We start from the raw sequence: 18,181 nt of genomic DNA on the forward strand, positions 1-18,181 counted from the left end.
TCCAATATTATGCTCACAATTGTACATTGGGTTTTGATTTATAAACCCATGCAAGGTTTAAATTTATTACCAAGCATAAAAACAGCAAAAAGGTAAATCAAACCATGTTACGCATGTGTAAATTGATGACCCGCCTACACAACACATAGGGTGTTATTTACTAAAAGCAAATCCACAGTGCACTACAAGTGCACGTGGAAGTGCAGTCACTGTAGATCTGAGGGGGACATGCAAGGAAGAAAAAAAAAATCAGCATTTTTGCTTGCACATCATTGGATGACAAAATCAGCAGCGCTTCCCCTCAGATTTACAGCAACTGCACATACAAGTGCAATTGTAGTGCAAAGCGGATTTGTCTTTAGCAAATAAACCCCATAATCCCTTATAATAACTCACCTTATAAGTAACTCAGGTCAGTTATATGTAGGTGTATTTTCGTGGTTGCCGGAAGGGAAATAAGACCGAAAATAGAGATCATGTCTCTAACTCAATCTCCCATGTCTCTAACTCAATCTCCCCAAATTCCTCTTAAAGTTACAGCCTGGGGCTTCCCCCCTCTAATAAAATAGAAAAAAACACTGAATAGGAGATACCAAAATCCTTCATATGCTGACCTGTGTTACCCCTAAAAGTGAACTGCAAACACAGAAAAATTCATTCTGAAATGTAGCCCTCATCTCTCTGAAATCCTTAAAAAGAGATCTATGGTTATAGCAGGGCTCAAAAGCTACTAGCCAGGCCTTAAGGGTTACTCGCCATCAGTTGCCCCACCCAACCCCTTCCCTGCAACACGCTCTCATAAATTATCTCATGAAATGACACTTAAATGTTTTATGCAGAAGTTACAAAAATGTATTTTGACAACAACTTTATCAGTGCAGCCTCACCCGTGCCCAACAATGCAGCCTCACCTATGCCCAAGAATGAAGGGGAAGAGAGGAGAGGAAGAGGATTGTCGGTCGGATCCTCAGAGAGCAGGAAACGTCACTGTAACAGCTTTCATTTGAATTGCCGTGTGTTCCCGCATACTGCCCCACCTCCTGGCCCGGGTACTTTGATATAAGTCACATTTCCTGGCATTGGACAGGTGATCTATCAAAGTAGCTAGGCCAGGAGGCAGGGCTGTATGTGACGGCGAGAACACACAGCAATGCAAATGAAAGCTGTTACTAGTCATTTTCCCTGCTCTTTGATAATCCGGCCGTCTGCTATCCTCTCTTCCCCCTCGACGATCGCTGGGAGAACGGCTCCCATTCAAACCCGCCTGTGCTCGCCCACCCACCCCCAGACAGCCCACACGCGCCATCATTTTCCACTCGCAAAATGCAAGTGGAAAATGAGGGCTGGTCATAGCATACACTCATTTTATATCATCAGTATTTTAATAGCATCACAAATGCAATTGTCCCAAAAATGTGTCAATTGTCCTATCTGTCCGCCATAATGTCGCGGTCACGAAAAAAAAAAAAAAAAATTAATAAAAATGCAATAAAACTATCCCCTATTTTGTAAACACTATAAATTTTGCGCAAACCAACCGATAAACGCTTATTGCGATTTTTTTTTAACCAAAAATTGGTAGAAGAATACGTATCGGCCTAAACGGAGGATTTTTTTTTTTTTTTATATATTTATTATAGCAAAAAGGAAAAAATATTGTTTTTTTTTCAAAATTGTCGCTCTATTTTTGTTTATAAGGCAAAAACTAAAAACCGCAGAGGTGATCAAATACCACCAAAAGAAAGCTCTATTTGTGGGGAAAAAAGGACGCCAATTTTGTTTGGGAGCCACGTCGCATGACCGCACAATTGTCAGTTAAAGCGACGCAGTGCCGAATCGCAAAAACTGGCCAGGTCCTTTACCTGCATTTTGGTCCAGGTCTTAAGTGGTTAATGTAGGATTTAAAATGTTGACCGTAGATACGTTTTAAGATTTTTTTTTTAATGCAATTTTTTCAGTAAGTGCTAAACTTCATTAGAATACTTTAGAGTATTATTAGTATTATTAAGGTGAAAATGCTTCTGTGCTGCAGCAGCCCCCCAGAGCTCCCCTTTTTCTTACCTGAACTCAATCGCTCCAGCGACAAGAACGAGCCCAGCAGCTCCAGCCGCTGTCGCGGGTTCTCAATGGAAAGATGGATAGCAGCAAGAGCCATTGGGTCCCGCTGCCGTCAATCAAATCCAGTGACATGGGAGCCGGGGGTGAGTCCTGCTGTCTGTCAGTGGATGCAGCTGCAGGACTCGGAAGCGCCCACACAAGTGCCCCATGGAAAGCGGGTCTCCGTGAGGGCACTCATTGAAGAGGAAGAGCCAGGAGCACCACTGGAATACCCCAGAAAAGGAGGATCAGGACCACTCTGCAAAACTCTTGCACAGAGCAGGCACGTTGACATTTTTTTAAATAACAAACACCTTTCCAATCACTTTAATGTTTCTTCTATTAAAACTGCTATTACCGCCTGCAGTTAAGGCCTCGTACACACAATAGGTTAACCAGAGTACAACGGTCTGAAGGACCGTTGTCATAGGTTAACCTATGAAGCTGACTGATGGTCCGTTGTGCGTACACACCGTCAGTTAGAAAAACGATCGTGTCAGAACGCGGTGGCGTAAAACACAACGACGTGCTGAAAAAAACGAAGTTCAATGCTTCCAAGCATGCGTCGACTTGATTCTGAGCATGCGTGGATTTTTAACCGATGGTTGTGCGTACCAACGATCGGTTTTAACCTATCGGTTAGCAATCCATCGGTTAAATTTTAAAGCAAGTTGCCATTTTTTTAACCGATGGTTAAATAACCTATGGGGCCTACACATGATCGGTTTGGACCGATAAAAACGGTCCATCAGACCGTTGTCCTCTGGTTAACCTATCGTGTGTACGAGGCCTCAAGCTTTAACCGATTGCCGACCAGCCGCCGTCATTATACTGCAGCAGTTCAGCACGCTCCCGCAAGCCGTCATAGTTGTACGTCTGCCCTTGAAGCAGGGATAGCGGGCACACGCGCCCGCTGCACTGCAGGGAAACATTTGCGCGTGGAAGGTGGTCACGATGACTGCCGGCCAGGCACGAGAGCCAAAACAGGGACGTGTGTGTAAACACAAAAATCCCTGTTCTGTGAGAAGAGGAGAGACAGACTGTATGTGCCTACTAGCTAGGAACAACGATCTGTCTCCTCCTCGAGTCAGTTCCTTAGCCCCTACAGTTAGAACACACACTGGGGGTGGGAGGAACACATTTAACCCCTTGATCGCCCCTAGTGTTAACCCCTTCCCTGCCAGTGACATTTTACACAGTAATCAGTGCATATTTATAGCACTAATCCCTGTATAAATGTCAATGGTCCCAAAAATGTGTCAGATCTGTCCACCACAATGTCGCAGATCACCGCCATTACTAGTAAAAAAAAAAAAATCCATAAATCTATCCCATAGTTTGTAGACGCTATAACTTTTGCGCAATTGTACCTAGAAGAATTTGCCACCCACTGTGCCTGAACTTGCCACCCACTGTGCCTGAACTTGCCACCCACTGTGCCTGAACTTGCCACCCAGTGCAATCACTGCAAACAGTGCAATCGCTCACTTTTTTTCTTGCAGGCGGTGACAGTCTCCGTGCTGCGAGCGTCAATGATTTGAAAGCCGCGTCTTCTCCTTCGATTGTCCTGTGTTAGGCGGAACACAAATTTTCCCAGCAGCGCCTCTGTTCTGTGTTCCGCCTATCACAGACTCTTCTCATCTCGTCCGAGGATGAGAAGGCATCTGTGATAGGAGGAACACAGAACAGAGGCGCTGCTGGAAAGATTTGTGTTCCGCCTATCACAGAACACTCTGAGGAGAAGGAGCATCTTTTAAATCATTGACGCTCGCAGCACGGAGACGTATAAGACGACCCCCGACTTTGGATGCATTTTTTTGCATTCAGAAAGTCATCTTTTACGCCGGAAAATACGGTATTTCTGAAAGCATTCTTTATTTACTGCATTTATTTCACATGTGCCTAAAACTTTTGCACAGTAGTGTATATTTTAGCTACATAGTAAATAAATAAATGGGGTTATATATTATTACACAATTTGCTTTATTCATAACTTACCATGTGGCTGCTGCCGTGTTGAAACTGAATGCATTGCACAGATGTCTTATGAGCACCAACTGTTTTAATTGGAGAGGTTAACATTCTTAAGTCGTAAAGGTAAATTTTCCCACGAGAAGAGCCAACTGCCAGTGTAGTTCCATCTGCCATAAAGTCTACAGCAGTCAAAGGTAATTCCACTACCACAGTTTGAAGACGACTAAATGTAAAAATAACAACAAAAAGTAAAAAAATAATCATTACACATGGAAATGAGACAAGTAAATGGATGTGACCTGACACACACACACACACACACACACACGGCGGCCTCCATCCCTGATTTGGTACATAGGAGAGAAGGGTTTGTGGGACTTCAAATGAGGGAACGCCATGCCAAGAGAGAACAACATAAAAATAAAGTTACAGTATATGATTTACTACAATCTTGAATACACATCAGATATTTTGTATCAAATAGTCACAAGACTTGCTCTAAATGTGCTGCTCATAGCATTATACATGTTCGGTTATCAGGTTTGTTCTACCCTTTATGATCCTATTGCTCAAGAAAAAAAAATAAAAGAAAAGGGGAGCAGATTTGTATGTTGCTTCCAAGAAGTTAGGTATGGTTAAGCAATAAGACCCCTTTTCACACTGAGGTGTTTTTTAGGTGCTAAAAGGCTAAAATAGCGCCTGTAAAAACGCCTCCCCTGCCATCCCAATGTGGAAGCCCAAGTGCTTTCACACTGGTGCGCTGCGAGGACATTAAAAAAAAAGTCCTGCAAGCAGCATCTTTGGGGCGGTGGAGCCCCTGCCCATTGAAATAAATAGACACTGCTGCCGAAGCACCTGCAAAACACTTCAGCAGTGGCACTACACAGGCGCATTTTAACATTTCTTCGGCCGCTAGCGGGGGTTAAAAGTGCCCTGCTAGCGGCCGAATAGCACGGCTAAAACAGTGGAAAAGCACCGCTAAATCTATCATCGATTTAACGCCAACACTGCCCCCGGCTCAGTGTCAAATGGGTCTAAAGGGTTAAGAACCTTTGAAAGCAAAGGTTACAAATCTTCCTGCTTTAAGAATACACTATACATAAACATTTTTTAGCACAAACATTCAAGTTGGAAGGGAAACTTGCTACCAATATGTGCACCCACGAGTCCTTACTGGTCACTGCAAGATCCTGTATAGGTTAAAGCTGACTTCCAGGAATGTGACACAACCACTGCAATGCCCCCTCTCCCTACAAGAGTAATGCTTGTTAAAACATAGGGGTGCACAGATAATGAGAAATATTTAACTCACTCCTGGTAGTAGCAGGCCCCTCAATTTGTATGACCGCTCTCCCACAGCATCCTAAGGAGCTTACGAATGCGGTCACAAGCTAGCCCCCACCACCCAAACTGAAGCCTCAGGGGGAAGAAGACAGGTTGCCAGAGCGAGGAGTCCGGTAAATAACAAAGACTGCTCAGTTACTCCTAGACAAAATGGCTGTTTGTTTGGAAATGTAACAAAAACAGAGTTCAGCTTTAAAGGGTGTCTATTAATTCTATATATTAACACTGTATATACACAGTGCTCAGCATAAATGAGCATGCCCGAAAAGATTTGTCAGAAAACCTCTGCTTTTCTTTCAGAATCAACATTTTCTACGCAAAACTACTACAAAATACTCCCACCAACGCAGGCCATTGATTGCAACCAAGATTTGTTGATTTGCACACACAAAAAGGTATTTTTCCTAACAAATTCATTCAAGACCATGTTGCAAAAATTAATACACTCCAATGAAATCTTAGGAGCAAAGCTAAAATTTTAGAGAACAAAATCCTAATTAAAGCAGTAAGTCAGCAGCTACAAACACTGTAGCTGATGACTTTTAATAAGGACACTTACCTGTCCCAGGGAGCCCACGATGTTGGCCCCCTGAGGCTGATCCGGCGCTGCCATCCCAACTAAGGGAAGCAGGCAAAGGAGACTGCAAGGCAGGCCTTCTCGTCCATAATCAGTGCCTGACCCCACAAATGTGCTTCTGGAAGAATGGTCAAACATTCCTATAGACACACTCTTAAACCTTGTGGACAGCCTTCCCAGAAGAGTTGAAGCTGTTATAGCTGCAAAAGGTGGGCCAACTCAATATTGAACCCTACGGACCAAGACTGCGATGCCATTAAAGTTCATGTGTTTATAAAGGCAGGCTATAGTGTATGTTTCCTGATCTGAACCCAATCGAACACCTATGGGGAGTTCTGAAGAGACAAGTTGAGCATCACTCTCCATCCAGGCTCTTAAGCACTTCAGCCCCGGACCATATTGCTGCTCAATGACCGGGCCACTTTTTGCGATTCGGCACTGCGTCGCTTTAACTGACAATTGCGCGGTCGTGCGACGTGGCTCCCAAACAGAATTGACTTCCTTTTTTTCCCACAAATAGAGCTTTCTTTTGGTGGTATTTGATCACCTCTGTCGTTTTTAGTTTTTGCGCTATAAGCAAAAATAGAGCGACAATTTTGGAAAAAATATATTTTTTACTTTTTGCTTTAATAAAATATCCCCCAAAAATGTATAAAAATCCTCAGTTTAGGCCGATACGTATTCTACATATTTTTCCTTATAAAAAAAAAAAAAAAAAAAAAAAAAAAAAAAAAATCGCAATAAGCGTTTATTGATTGGTTTGCGCAAAATTTATAGCGTTTACAAAATAGGGGATAGTTTTATGGCATTTTTATAAAACAAACATTTTTTACTAGTAATGGCGGCGATCAGCGATTTTTATCGGTACTGCGACATTATGGCGGACACTTTGGACACATTTTTGGGACCATTTGGCATTTTTATAGTGATCAGTGCTATAAAAATGCATTGATTACTATAAAAATGCCACTGGCAGGGAAGGGGTTAACACTAGGGGGCGAGGAAGGGGTTAAGTATGTTCCCTGGGTGTGTTCTAACTGAAGGGGGGGTGGGACTGACTTGGGGAAAATGACAAATCGCTGTTCCTACATTGTATGAACAGGCGATAGGTAATTTCCCCCCCTGACAGGACCGGGAGCTGTGTGATTACGCGCGCCGGGATCAGGGACGAGCGGGGGGCGTGCGCGCGCGTATAACTGTGGCGGCTGGTCGGCAAGTAGTTAAAGAGGTCGATCTTGAAGTATGGAGAAAGATAGAAGTTGCAATATGTTGCCAACTTGTTCATTCCATGTCTAGAAGACTTGGTGCTGTCCTTACAAATCATGGAAGTCATACAAAATACTTGATGTAGTAGTGTATGTTGTGGGGGTGTATTCATTTTTGCATCAACTAATGCGAGTTAAACTGAAGATTTTGTAAACCAAGTTATATTATTAACCTTACCTTTCATGTAATGGAACTAAACAAATGTTCTATAAAACTCAGTTTTGTCAAAATGTTGGAAAAATACAAGTTACATATTGCGAAAACGGTCTTGCAGCTGAGGTTAAAAGTGAAGTGCAGGGCCTGACAGTGAAAATGTTAATTTATTTAAAAAACAAAAAAAATCTTCAACCAAATGATTACAGCTTACATAAATAACCACAATAGATAAGCATTTACAAATTTGTATATTTGTATATGGGGAGGAAATATAACCCAGGTGGTTATGTTGTGAAGGGAAACAAAAATGAAAAAGCCATAAATGCACCAGTAGGTAACACATGAGAAGGCACTACTGCTATACTACAAGTATGACATGGTACAGGAGGTAGAAATGTAAAGGTCACAATAAATGTAAAAGTTACAAAAGCGTACTTTCTGAAAATACATTTAATTTTCTCTATAGGCTTCGGACACACCCGGATGTGTAAATGCAATGAATAATACTAAACTTCCCGCACATTAAAGTTCTCGCTGAATGATCTGTCCTTGCAACATATTTACAAAACTATCCCTACATACAGGAGGCTAGCCATCTATAAATGTTGGAAGCACTCAAATTCATAACAGCATTTTCTTTTTAAAACTATAAGTATGTTTTGAATGTACATTAGTGATAGAAAATTATTCTGCAAGGCCTTACTGATCAGGCACAAATCTAATAAACACAGACTGAAATAAAAAATAACACACACACACACACACACGTGTACGTTTGTGCCAAGCACACACACTTCTCTTATTTTACAATACGCTGCAATACATGTCGCACCCTATATATGGGTTCAACATGTAACATGTTACTAAGGGTGGACGTATCCTCTAAATACAAGCAGAATGGACATAAAAGCACGTTGTACATTTCCATCAACTCAAGACCATTGACCTGCCAGGACCCAAGTATTCTTCAGTCCATTTTCACAATGCATCTAGCATATACCTTAACCTCTTGCTGACAGCGCTATAAGCGGGGGGGCATCTATTGATATCCTCCCAGAACCCTGCCTCCCTGGGGCACGAATCAGGAGGGCTCTGTGATCACAAAGTCTTTCAGACACCACTGATCACAGATCGGTGTAAAGTGCCAATCACAGCAGCCCTTTACCACATGATCAACTATGCCCAATCACAGCTGATCAGTGTAAACAGGATTTGCCGGTTATCGTCATTCCTCTCTTCACGCCGACAACGCATGAGGAGAGCTGGTAAACAGAAATTCATACACCGGACATCTACACAGCTAATCAGGGCACTGATCAGTGCCCATCGGTGAAGGAGAAAAATTACTTATTTGCAAAATTTTATAACAAATTAAGGAGGTGTTCCCCCCCTCCCAAAATTGTTGATCTTTATTAGTTCGTTAAGCAAAAAATAGAAAACCCCAGTGATGATTAAATACCACCAAAAGAAAGCTCTATTTGTCTTAAAAATATAAAAAAGGTCGAAAAATTTTGTTTGGGTACAGTGTTGCATGACCGCGCAATTGTCATTCAAAGTGCGACAGCGCTGAAAGCTGAAAATTGGCCTTGGCCAGTGGGCAAGTGGTTAAAAGGACCCCAAGATTCCGACATTTGATGTTTGTCCCCTAGAGACTCAGAAGCACTATAGGACGCATGTGAGGCATTTTAAAGACCATCTACAATCTGCAGGTAATAGATGGTGTCGGCCAACACCACATCTGCTTGGTATATTCTAGCTTTTTTGTGGTTTGGTTTTGAGCCTTAAAGGGGTTGTAAAGAAAAAAAAAAATCCCTAAATAAGCTTCCTTTACCTTAGTGCAGTCCTCCTTCACTTACCTCATCCTTCAATTTTGGTTTTGAATGTCCTTATTTCTTCTGAGAAATGCTCACTTCCTGTTTCTTCTGTCTGTAACTCACCACCGTAATGCGAGGCTTTCTTCCTGGTGTAGAGAAAGCCTCTTGAGGGAGGAGGGGACGAGCAGGCAAGTCATGACACTCTCTACTTTGCAGATAGAGAAAGGAGCTGTGTGTTAGTGGGCCTTCTAACACTCCTACTCGCCCCCTCAAGAGGCTTTCTCCACACCAGGAAGAAAGCCTCGCATTATGGTGGTGAGTTACAGACAGAAGAACAGGAAGTGAGCATTTCTCAGAAGAAATAAGGACATTTAAAAGCAAAATTGAAGGATGAGGTAAGTGAAAGAGGACTGGACTAAGCTAAAGGAAGCTATTTAGGGGAAAAAAATGTTTCCTTTACAACCCCTTTAAGAGAAAAATTCACTAAACCTTAAACTTTAGAAAGGGAAACAATGGCATATTTTTGGTGAGCTCATAATGCTAGTTACTATTGTAAAGTTTACAGTTCATTTTGAGTGCACGCAATGCCATATTTTCACTATTCTGCTTAACACCCAGATTAACAGACCCTTGTTGTATTGTTTTCAAGGAGTATGAGGTGATGAGCCAACAAGCAAGGAGAATGAGGAAAAATAAAAGTACATTGTAAACTACTACTAATGAGGAAGCACGATCTGAATAGAAATGAGCATTGGGGCAGCACACAAAAGTGATAGGGTGGCTCTACAGTTGCCAAGATAATTTTTTTTAACAGTTCAGAGCCAGCTGAAAAAGACTGAAAACACACTTACAACTGCACCCATGACCTTGTTTTAACCTGTTCACTCTTTGAACATACCAGACACAGTGGAACAGTAGTTAAAGGGGTGTTCCAGGCTACAAAAAGTGTAGCTGCTGGCTTTTAATAAACATACACTTCACTGTTCCTCGGTCCAGCGTCGTGACGCTGGGAGCTTCGTTCCGGTCCCCCCCTTCACCGCCGGCGCCTCCACTGCAACTGTGGGCACCTGGCCGTGACAGCTTTCGGCTTTACGGCCAGGCACCCACTGCGCATGCGCGAACGGCGCAGCGCTCCCTGATTGGACAGGCGATCGCCTGGGACCTGTCACGTGTCTCAGGTGATCGCCTACAGGGAGGGGCCACTAAAAGGCGATATGACGTATCGCCTTAGTCGTCCCTGGGCGGAAGGAGGAAGTGGGACAGGAAGTCCCACTCCTCCTGAAGCCCCCCCCCCAAAAAAAATTTACATGCCAAATGTGGCATGTAAGGGGGCGACGAGTGGATTAAGCGGAAGTTCCACTTTTGACTAGAAAAGTTATAACTGTTGCAGGACTGACAATGGTCAAAATCAATACATACTGCATCTAGAAATTGCAATAGGACTAGGATTTGATAAAACTGGAAAGCGCAAAATCTGGTAAAGCTCTGCATAGAAACCAATCGGCTTCCAGTTTATTTTATTGTCCAATACTTATACATAAACTTTACCATCCATTGACCCTACCGAGGCACACACAGTCCCACCCCACTTCCACCTTTAATTTTGTATCTTTCTGGGATGGTGCCTCTGTGGGGTTATAATTGTTCCACATCTACCCCCATCAATGTGCAATAATTTTATGCAGTTACCTACATAGAACTTACATTTTGCTGGAAACATCATAACAGATAATTCGTTTGTCTAGTCCAACGGTCACAAAAAGCAGATCATTCACTGGTGAGAAACATATACCAGATGCTGGAGCCTTGTGAGCACCCTCAAACATATGGTATGGATTCTGGCTGTGGGCATCCCACAAGGTCACACAACCAGTGTCGGATACAGCACCAAGCAAAAACGTCTTCATATAGGAATATTTCAAATGTCGAATGGGCTGAAAAACACAGAAACAGAGTGGAAAATCAACTGAAAACACAGCATAACAAAAAACATAAAAGGAATAGACACTTGTAGTACCTGGCTGCTTCCATGGCCAAAAGGTGTGCTGGATAAATTGGTAGTTACATTATGCAGTACGATTTCTCCACTCGTAGAACCGGAGGCAATATAGCTGTCATTACCATTAAATGTAACACAAGTTACTTCCTCTTTGTGATCCTGAAAAGGAATAAATGGCAAAGCTCAGAAGAGTACTCACTGACAATATAGAAAGCTTGTGATTAAAATCACCAGGCCATTTAATTTACTTTTTGAAAGGGGTTACCTTTAGTGTTCGATGAAGTCGTTTTGATTTGAAATCCCAGATATTAACCGTTTTATCGAGCCCTCCACTGACTACATATTGGGAGCCCGAGTTCAGATTTACACAAGTTTGCTTCTTCTATAGTAAATAAGAGAAAACAATTGTTAATACAATAAAGAAAAAAAAAAAAAAAAAAAAAAACACCCCACAGTACTTTTCACCATAAAAAAAAGGAAGAAGACAGTAACGCAACAAGAAAATGCCAGATCTTCAAAAAAATTATGTATTTTATAAAACAATAAAAAAATAATAATAATTGCTCTCAAGCTCCCTTGTGTGACCTAGAACCTAGGCTGAATATCCAGACGTAAAAAAAAAAAAAAACACACACCTTAAAATGTACTTGACAAGCAATACACTTTGGCATTGCATACATGTGCCTCACTGATTCATTAGTGATAAATTCACTTTAATCTCTTCATAACCACATTATAACCAGCAAGGAAGACCTAACAACTTAAAAAGAGAAGTCGTTTTTTCCAGATTCATACTTACCTAGGTGGATGCAGCATCGCTCCAATGATGCATCTGTCCCCCGACACCTCTGCACTGAGAACAGAGTGCTCAAACACCGCCGATGGCATGGTTCTCACAGCTCCCCAAGCAGAGAGCAGCTGACTGTCAATCAGCAGCTCTCCGATCTACGCACCCCCATGTGCTCACTGGCACAGAGCTGTGGAGGGGCAGGGAGCGGCCATCTCCGAGAGCCCGAGACGGGCATCAGTCCAAGCACCTGGCGAATGCCGATCCAGACTTTGTTGTGATGACGCAGTGCCTGGACCGATTCCTGTGATGTCTGCAGAAAGGGCACTTCAGCACGCTCTCTGCTGAAAACAGGTCACAGGAGTGCAAAACGAATTGCACTTCTGTGACCCATAGGAGAACCCCGTCAAACGAGCTCAGGCTGGACTTCTACTTTAAGCTCTCCTTGGAGGAAAATATATTTAATCAAACAAAGCAGAAATATAGTCAAAATGCTTGGTTTGCCCCCTTTTTTTTTTTTTTTAAACCCCTACCACATCGTTTTTTTTCAGTCAGATAGAGCTTTTCGGTGGTATTTAATCATCACTTTTTTTTTGCTAAACAAAAAACTATAATATATATATATATATATTTTTTTTTCATAGTTTGTTATACAATTTTGCACTTACGTAATTTTTCTTCTTTAGTGATGTGCGCTGATGGGACTGCACTGATGATCGGTGCCCTGATTATCAGTGTAAACGTGGGCTGTCAGAATTTCCAGTTGCCGACCCTCCTCACGCTGCGACATCATGTGAGGAAAGGAATGCCGATAACAGGCAAGTTTGTTTACATGTGATCAGCTATGATTGGACACAGCTGATCACATGGTAAAAGGCTGCCATGATCTATGATCAGAGTGGGCCGAATGCCTGCCCTGGGGGGGTTCTGGGAGGACGTCCATGGACACCCTTCCACAACTGGATGACTAGGCTGTTGTCGTGTCTTGGCTACAGCTTGGTCAGGAAGTGGTTAAAGCTGAACTCTTAACTACAGTGATTATTTTACAATGAGCCAGCCTAACCCAATGTATGCAAGCATATATTGTATGAGATCTGATCAGCCTCTATGGAAACTGCAAATCACTGCAGTATCCTGAGCAAATTTTTCTAGTGACTGCTGCCCTTCTGCATAGAAACCGCATTCAGAGAATGCCTTGCATTTTTGTTATTTGACTGCACAAAGGAGTAGTATTAACACAAAAATCCAGAACGTAAACATTTTTGAATAATGTTACCGTAATTGTGCCTAGTACCCTGAAAGATTGACCTTGTGTTTTGAATTGCTAAAAATCACAGGGCACTTCCTGGCATGTCAGTTTGCCTACAGCCTCTTAGCTGTATTACTACCATGTGAGAAGCATGGCTGCCCCTAACCAATCTCACAAAACCTGGAGTAAGATTTGAAGATGTCATTACTGGGCTAGAAGAAGCTGTACTTGCAGAGAAAAGAAAATCTCTGCTTCACCATAATTAGCCACCAGCAATCAGAGGGACAACTTTGACAGAAACAAAGCCATGCAAGCCTATAAAAATGCCCGCCCCCACACAAACACACGGTACAGACAAGGTAAATTGGTTAACTGAAAAAACATCAGCTGCAGGAAGCATAGAGGCAATTCTGATGACAAACTCTGCTTTTGGTTTGTGGGCACACCTTTCACATTTGATCGGGTCCTCTTCAAAGAAATCTTTATGACATCCAATTATAACGTTTAATATCTTTATACAAATTATCCCATAGCATATTTAAAAATTGTAACGCTGTTAGTGAAGCAAACGGATTAAGTTGAATGGTTAGGAGATAGAAAAAAAAATATGATAAAGAGCACACTGTATATTTAGAAACAAAAGTATAAAAGAGAATTTTTTTTCTAAAAAGGTTACTTACCCCCTCTGCCAGCTCCAAGAGTGGAACCGGTTTAGTCTTACAGCTTGAAAAGACTATTTTATCACCACTGCCAGAAGCACTGACCAGGAAGTGATCTGAACTTACAGATAAGGACCGTGCAACATGATCTGTGAAATTTGTTACAGACAGTGCGGAGGACAGATGCTAGTATTAACCTGTATTTCTATCAACAAAGGTCAGTTTTAAGTTCAAGTACAAAGAATGTAAAGCTGATGCCAGGAGAGATATCAGTAAAAGCTCTGAAACTAATAAATGGCATAAAATAGAATTTGCTAACTTATTGCTTCTGTACTTTTGATCTGAAAGTTTCACTTTGATAGGAGTTCAAAGCAAAAAATGGTGCAGTGTTGCATCCTCATATGCCAGATTTGTTCAGAAGATACACACAAAATCATTAAAAAAAATCTAATGAACCACAGGCAAAGCACACAATACTTCACAAAAGGCAAAAATGATACAAGCACTGACAAATTTGTTGGTACACTTATATGAAAAAATAAATCCCCTACAATATCCTCTGAAATAAATTGAAACTGTCCAAAGTAATTGTCACTGATCATTGTTAAAAATAAAACTATGCTTTTGATTCAACTGAAAACAAATGAAAATGACAGACAAAACTAACGGGACCCTTTACTTCATATTTTTATGCAACCTTTATGACTCGTACACACGATCAGAATTTCCGATGAAAAAATTCAGACGGAATTTTTTCATCAGATATTTTCCGATTGTGTGTATGCCCCATCGGACTTTTCCCGTCTGAGATTCCGATGGAATTAGAAATAGAACATGTTCTCTTTTCTTCAGTCGGAAATTCCGTTCGTCTGTATGGAACTCCGATGGAGAAAAAAAAAAACAAAAAAAAACCAACACGCTTGCTGGGAAGCATTAAACTTCTTCATTTTTCTAGGCTCGTCGTAGTGTTGTACGGTCGGAATTTGGTGTGTCCGTGTCTATGCAAGACAGCTTTAAACGATTGTGTATACGTGGCATTAGAGGCAATCACGGCAAACAAATGATTTCTGTAGCCCTCAATTGCACCTCCCAACAGGTAGTTTGACCCACTCTTGTGAGTCAAACTATCCCAGGTTTGAAGGGTGCCTTCTCCAGCAAAGAAGCCCCAAGATATAACCTAGCCTTCTCCATGTTTCCCAATAGGTACTGTGTTTTGTTTTTTTTTCTTTGAATGTTTTCATTTTTAAATCACAAGACAAAACTGGAACCTTTTAGCAAGTAACATCAGTTCTATATTCAAAGGACATTCTCACAAAAGCATTGTAAATTTTCAATATGCATTTTAGCACATACCAGTCAAGCATTTGTATATTTTTGATTCAACAGTGAGTTGCCCATGGGTCATCTTTCTTCGAATGCACTGTAGCTCAAAAAGATGTACCTTGACCTTAGAGTTCAGCTTGTTTATCTTTGGAAGCTTTCCTTGAATCTTGGTTTACCATTCACACTATTTTGTTCAATCCAGGGTCGATTACACGTCCATGGACCTTTAATTTTCCTAATATTTGCAACTATAGCCACAGGAACATCAAGTTGTTTGGATATGGTCTTGTAGCCTTTACTTTCAACATACTGGCCGATAATTTTCTTCATCTCCTCAGACAATTTTCTCTCCGTTGTTTTCTCTGACCCTTGTACAGTATGGTGTACACAATGACATTAAAACAGAAGAGTGGCTACTCTAAAAAGACTGACAGATTACAGTCCAGGCCATTTAAAAAAAAAATCTTTGTAGAAGTAATAGTTTCTGCCTTTTCATAGTTTCTTTGCTTTATTTTATGGTGTACAGGCGGTAAGCACGCAAGTATATGGGAAACAAATGCATTTACCGTCATTACTTTTCAAGAGGAAGGAAGCATTGTTTCAATGAACTGTACAAATTAGCCTACATCTATATAATTTCCATACAGTGAGCTGTAAAAAAAATGGTTTATCCATTACCAGGTTGTAATTTTCTTAAAATACTGTACATATGTAGATACAAGAACCTACATGCATACATACTACTATCCAGTTTACACATTATATAAAAAAAAGGACAAAATAAGCTACTGTACATCTTTTTCACACAGAAGGAACTAGCCATTTGCTTTACTGTGGCTTGTTGTAATTGCAGTGAAAGAAAGAAAATAAATCAACCATCACCTTGCCAAACACACCAATTACTTCTTCTATCTTGATGGACTGGCCGATGTTGCTTTCCGATGTTTATTGCACAGTGTGAATAAACTATCAGATACTGATTTGTAATTGTTTTGTTAGGCTGCACTACAGACAAACTAAAAGGAAACAAATGTGTTCGCTGAGCAGAAATGGTCCATTGCACTAATATAAATTGACTCGGTTTCCATCAATGACTCATTAATGCAGGTATCCCACAGCACAGAGAGAAAGTTGTATCCATTTAACAATCTGCCATTCTTTAGCTAATAGTTTCAAACTATACAGGTCTAACCCGAGCATTCTAAGCACAATCAGCTGCGCTTTAGCTCATGTTACAGTTCTTCAGCCTTAGCATTTTTCAAGATACAGCTTGGCAGACTGGATCAATATGTCACAAGAACACCAGCTACCAACAGAACCACATTGAGAAAGTAAAAGCAAAGAAAAAAAAAAGAAGTATTTAAACATTTAAAGAGGGACACCATTTAATATATTCACAAATTTTAACCATGAGGGCAAAATTATGTCTCCGATATCCAATCTGACAATACTCTTCAAAATAGTATTACAGTATGTCCACCCATTTATTACAAAAAGTGGAATCTCTTTCCTTCTTGTTGTACCAGTCTAATATAAATATCTGTAATAAATTGGGAATGATACAGGCCAACAACCAGTGTGTGCCATTATGTGTACAGAGATTTTACCCCTACCTCTGTTTTGCAAGTTGTTCCTAAAACTTAATTTCCAATTCTTGGTGTCATTTTTACAAGAGTGAGAGGAAAAAAAAAAAAAAAAATTAGAGGAGCTTTCCACAACCTTTACACATAGGTACGGTTAGATGGAAAAGCACATTGTACTGCAAGAATCACTTTAACCACTTGCCGGACAGTCACTTACCTAGTTCAAGTGATTGTACCGGGATGATGCCTGCAGCTGCAGGCACCATCCCACTAGTGTTTTTTCTAGAGCCAATGGTCGGCTGTCTTGTAAAAGCAATCCTAGCAGCTAACTAGCCCCTGGGTTGCTATTACAAGCAGGAGGGGACATCCATTCCATTTACCTGAAACCTCCCATCCCACTGGGAGTTTTTATCAACCAGCTAGTGCTTCTGCCACTTGATCGGAGAGCCGGACAAAGACCGGATTGGCTTTGTTCAGCTCTGGGCTATGGTAACCTGGAAACATTACTCCCAACTTACCTGGATGTAAACAGTGTCATTTTCAAAAATCAAACCCACTGATCTTCATGTGATCAAATGCTTTTAAGGTCAAAAAAGGTAAGCTGTCAAAAAGGAGGCTTACATTCCTTTTGCGACAGCAATAAAAGTGATCAGAATTTTATTTTTTTAAAGCGACAGTAAATTATATATCAATATAAAAATAAACTGCGCCAAGTAGGAAACCAGATATCAGGCTGATAAATATTGATAAACGCACATTCAGTCCAAGTAGGAAAACAGATATCAGGCTGGTAGAAAGTAATGATAAATAATATGAATAAAAGCACATTTAGTCCAATAGAACAGTGGTCATCAACCCTGTCCTGCAGGGCCCACTAACAGGCCAGGTTTTATGTATTACCTTGGGGAGATGCAGTCTAGAATACTGCAATCACTGAGGAGCAAATGATATCAGCTGTGATGTATTTCAGTTATCTTGCAAACCTGGCCTGTTAGTGGGCCCTGCAGGACAAGGTTGATGACCACTGCAATAGAAGGTTCGTAGCAGCACCACTGTGTATCAGCAAAACTTCAGTGTGAACACACCACCACCAAACTGAAAGCCGCTTACCAGAACCACCCAAATATTAGGCCTGTAGACAGATTTTATTCAAAGGGCTCCACATCAGATTGGCATCAGACTGGGGAGGGATCCAGGGAGCAGATCTCAAATTACACTGCATCGATAGTTGAACAAATCCTCGGTATATAAATAAAAACGGACCATAGTGTGATACCGTACGAATATTTAATAAAATTGCATAAGACATGTACTTACAAACATCTCATGATTAAAAGCGTGTATGTATGCCGG

General features: G+C 41.1%; 1 protein-coding gene across 1 annotated transcript in view; it reads right to left on the reverse strand.

Moving 5' to 3' along the window:
• NEDD1 (NEDD1 gamma-tubulin ring complex targeting factor) overlaps positions 1 to 18,181 on the reverse strand; it is a 101,322-nt gene that overhangs the window by 57,152 nt on the left and 25,989 nt on the right. Inside the window, exons 3-7 of the mRNA XM_040344232.1 lie at positions 13,944 to 14,038; positions 11,493 to 11,609; positions 11,246 to 11,386; positions 10,933 to 11,162; positions 4,096 to 4,294 (exon numbers count right to left, since the gene is read on the reverse strand). Of these exons, the coding sequence (XP_040200166.1) occupies positions 4,096 to 4,294; positions 10,933 to 11,162; positions 11,246 to 11,386; positions 11,493 to 11,609; positions 13,944 to 14,038 (782 nt within the window). The remainder of the gene's footprint in view (positions 1 to 4,095; positions 4,295 to 10,932; positions 11,163 to 11,245; positions 11,387 to 11,492; positions 11,610 to 13,943; positions 14,039 to 18,181) is intronic.

The sequence above is a fragment of the Rana temporaria genome, chromosome 3 (genome assembly GCF_905171775.1).
Source record: "Rana temporaria chromosome 3, aRanTem1.1, whole genome shotgun sequence".
In the NCBI taxonomy this organism is placed as follows: domain Eukaryota; kingdom Metazoa; phylum Chordata; class Amphibia; order Anura; family Ranidae; genus Rana; species Rana temporaria.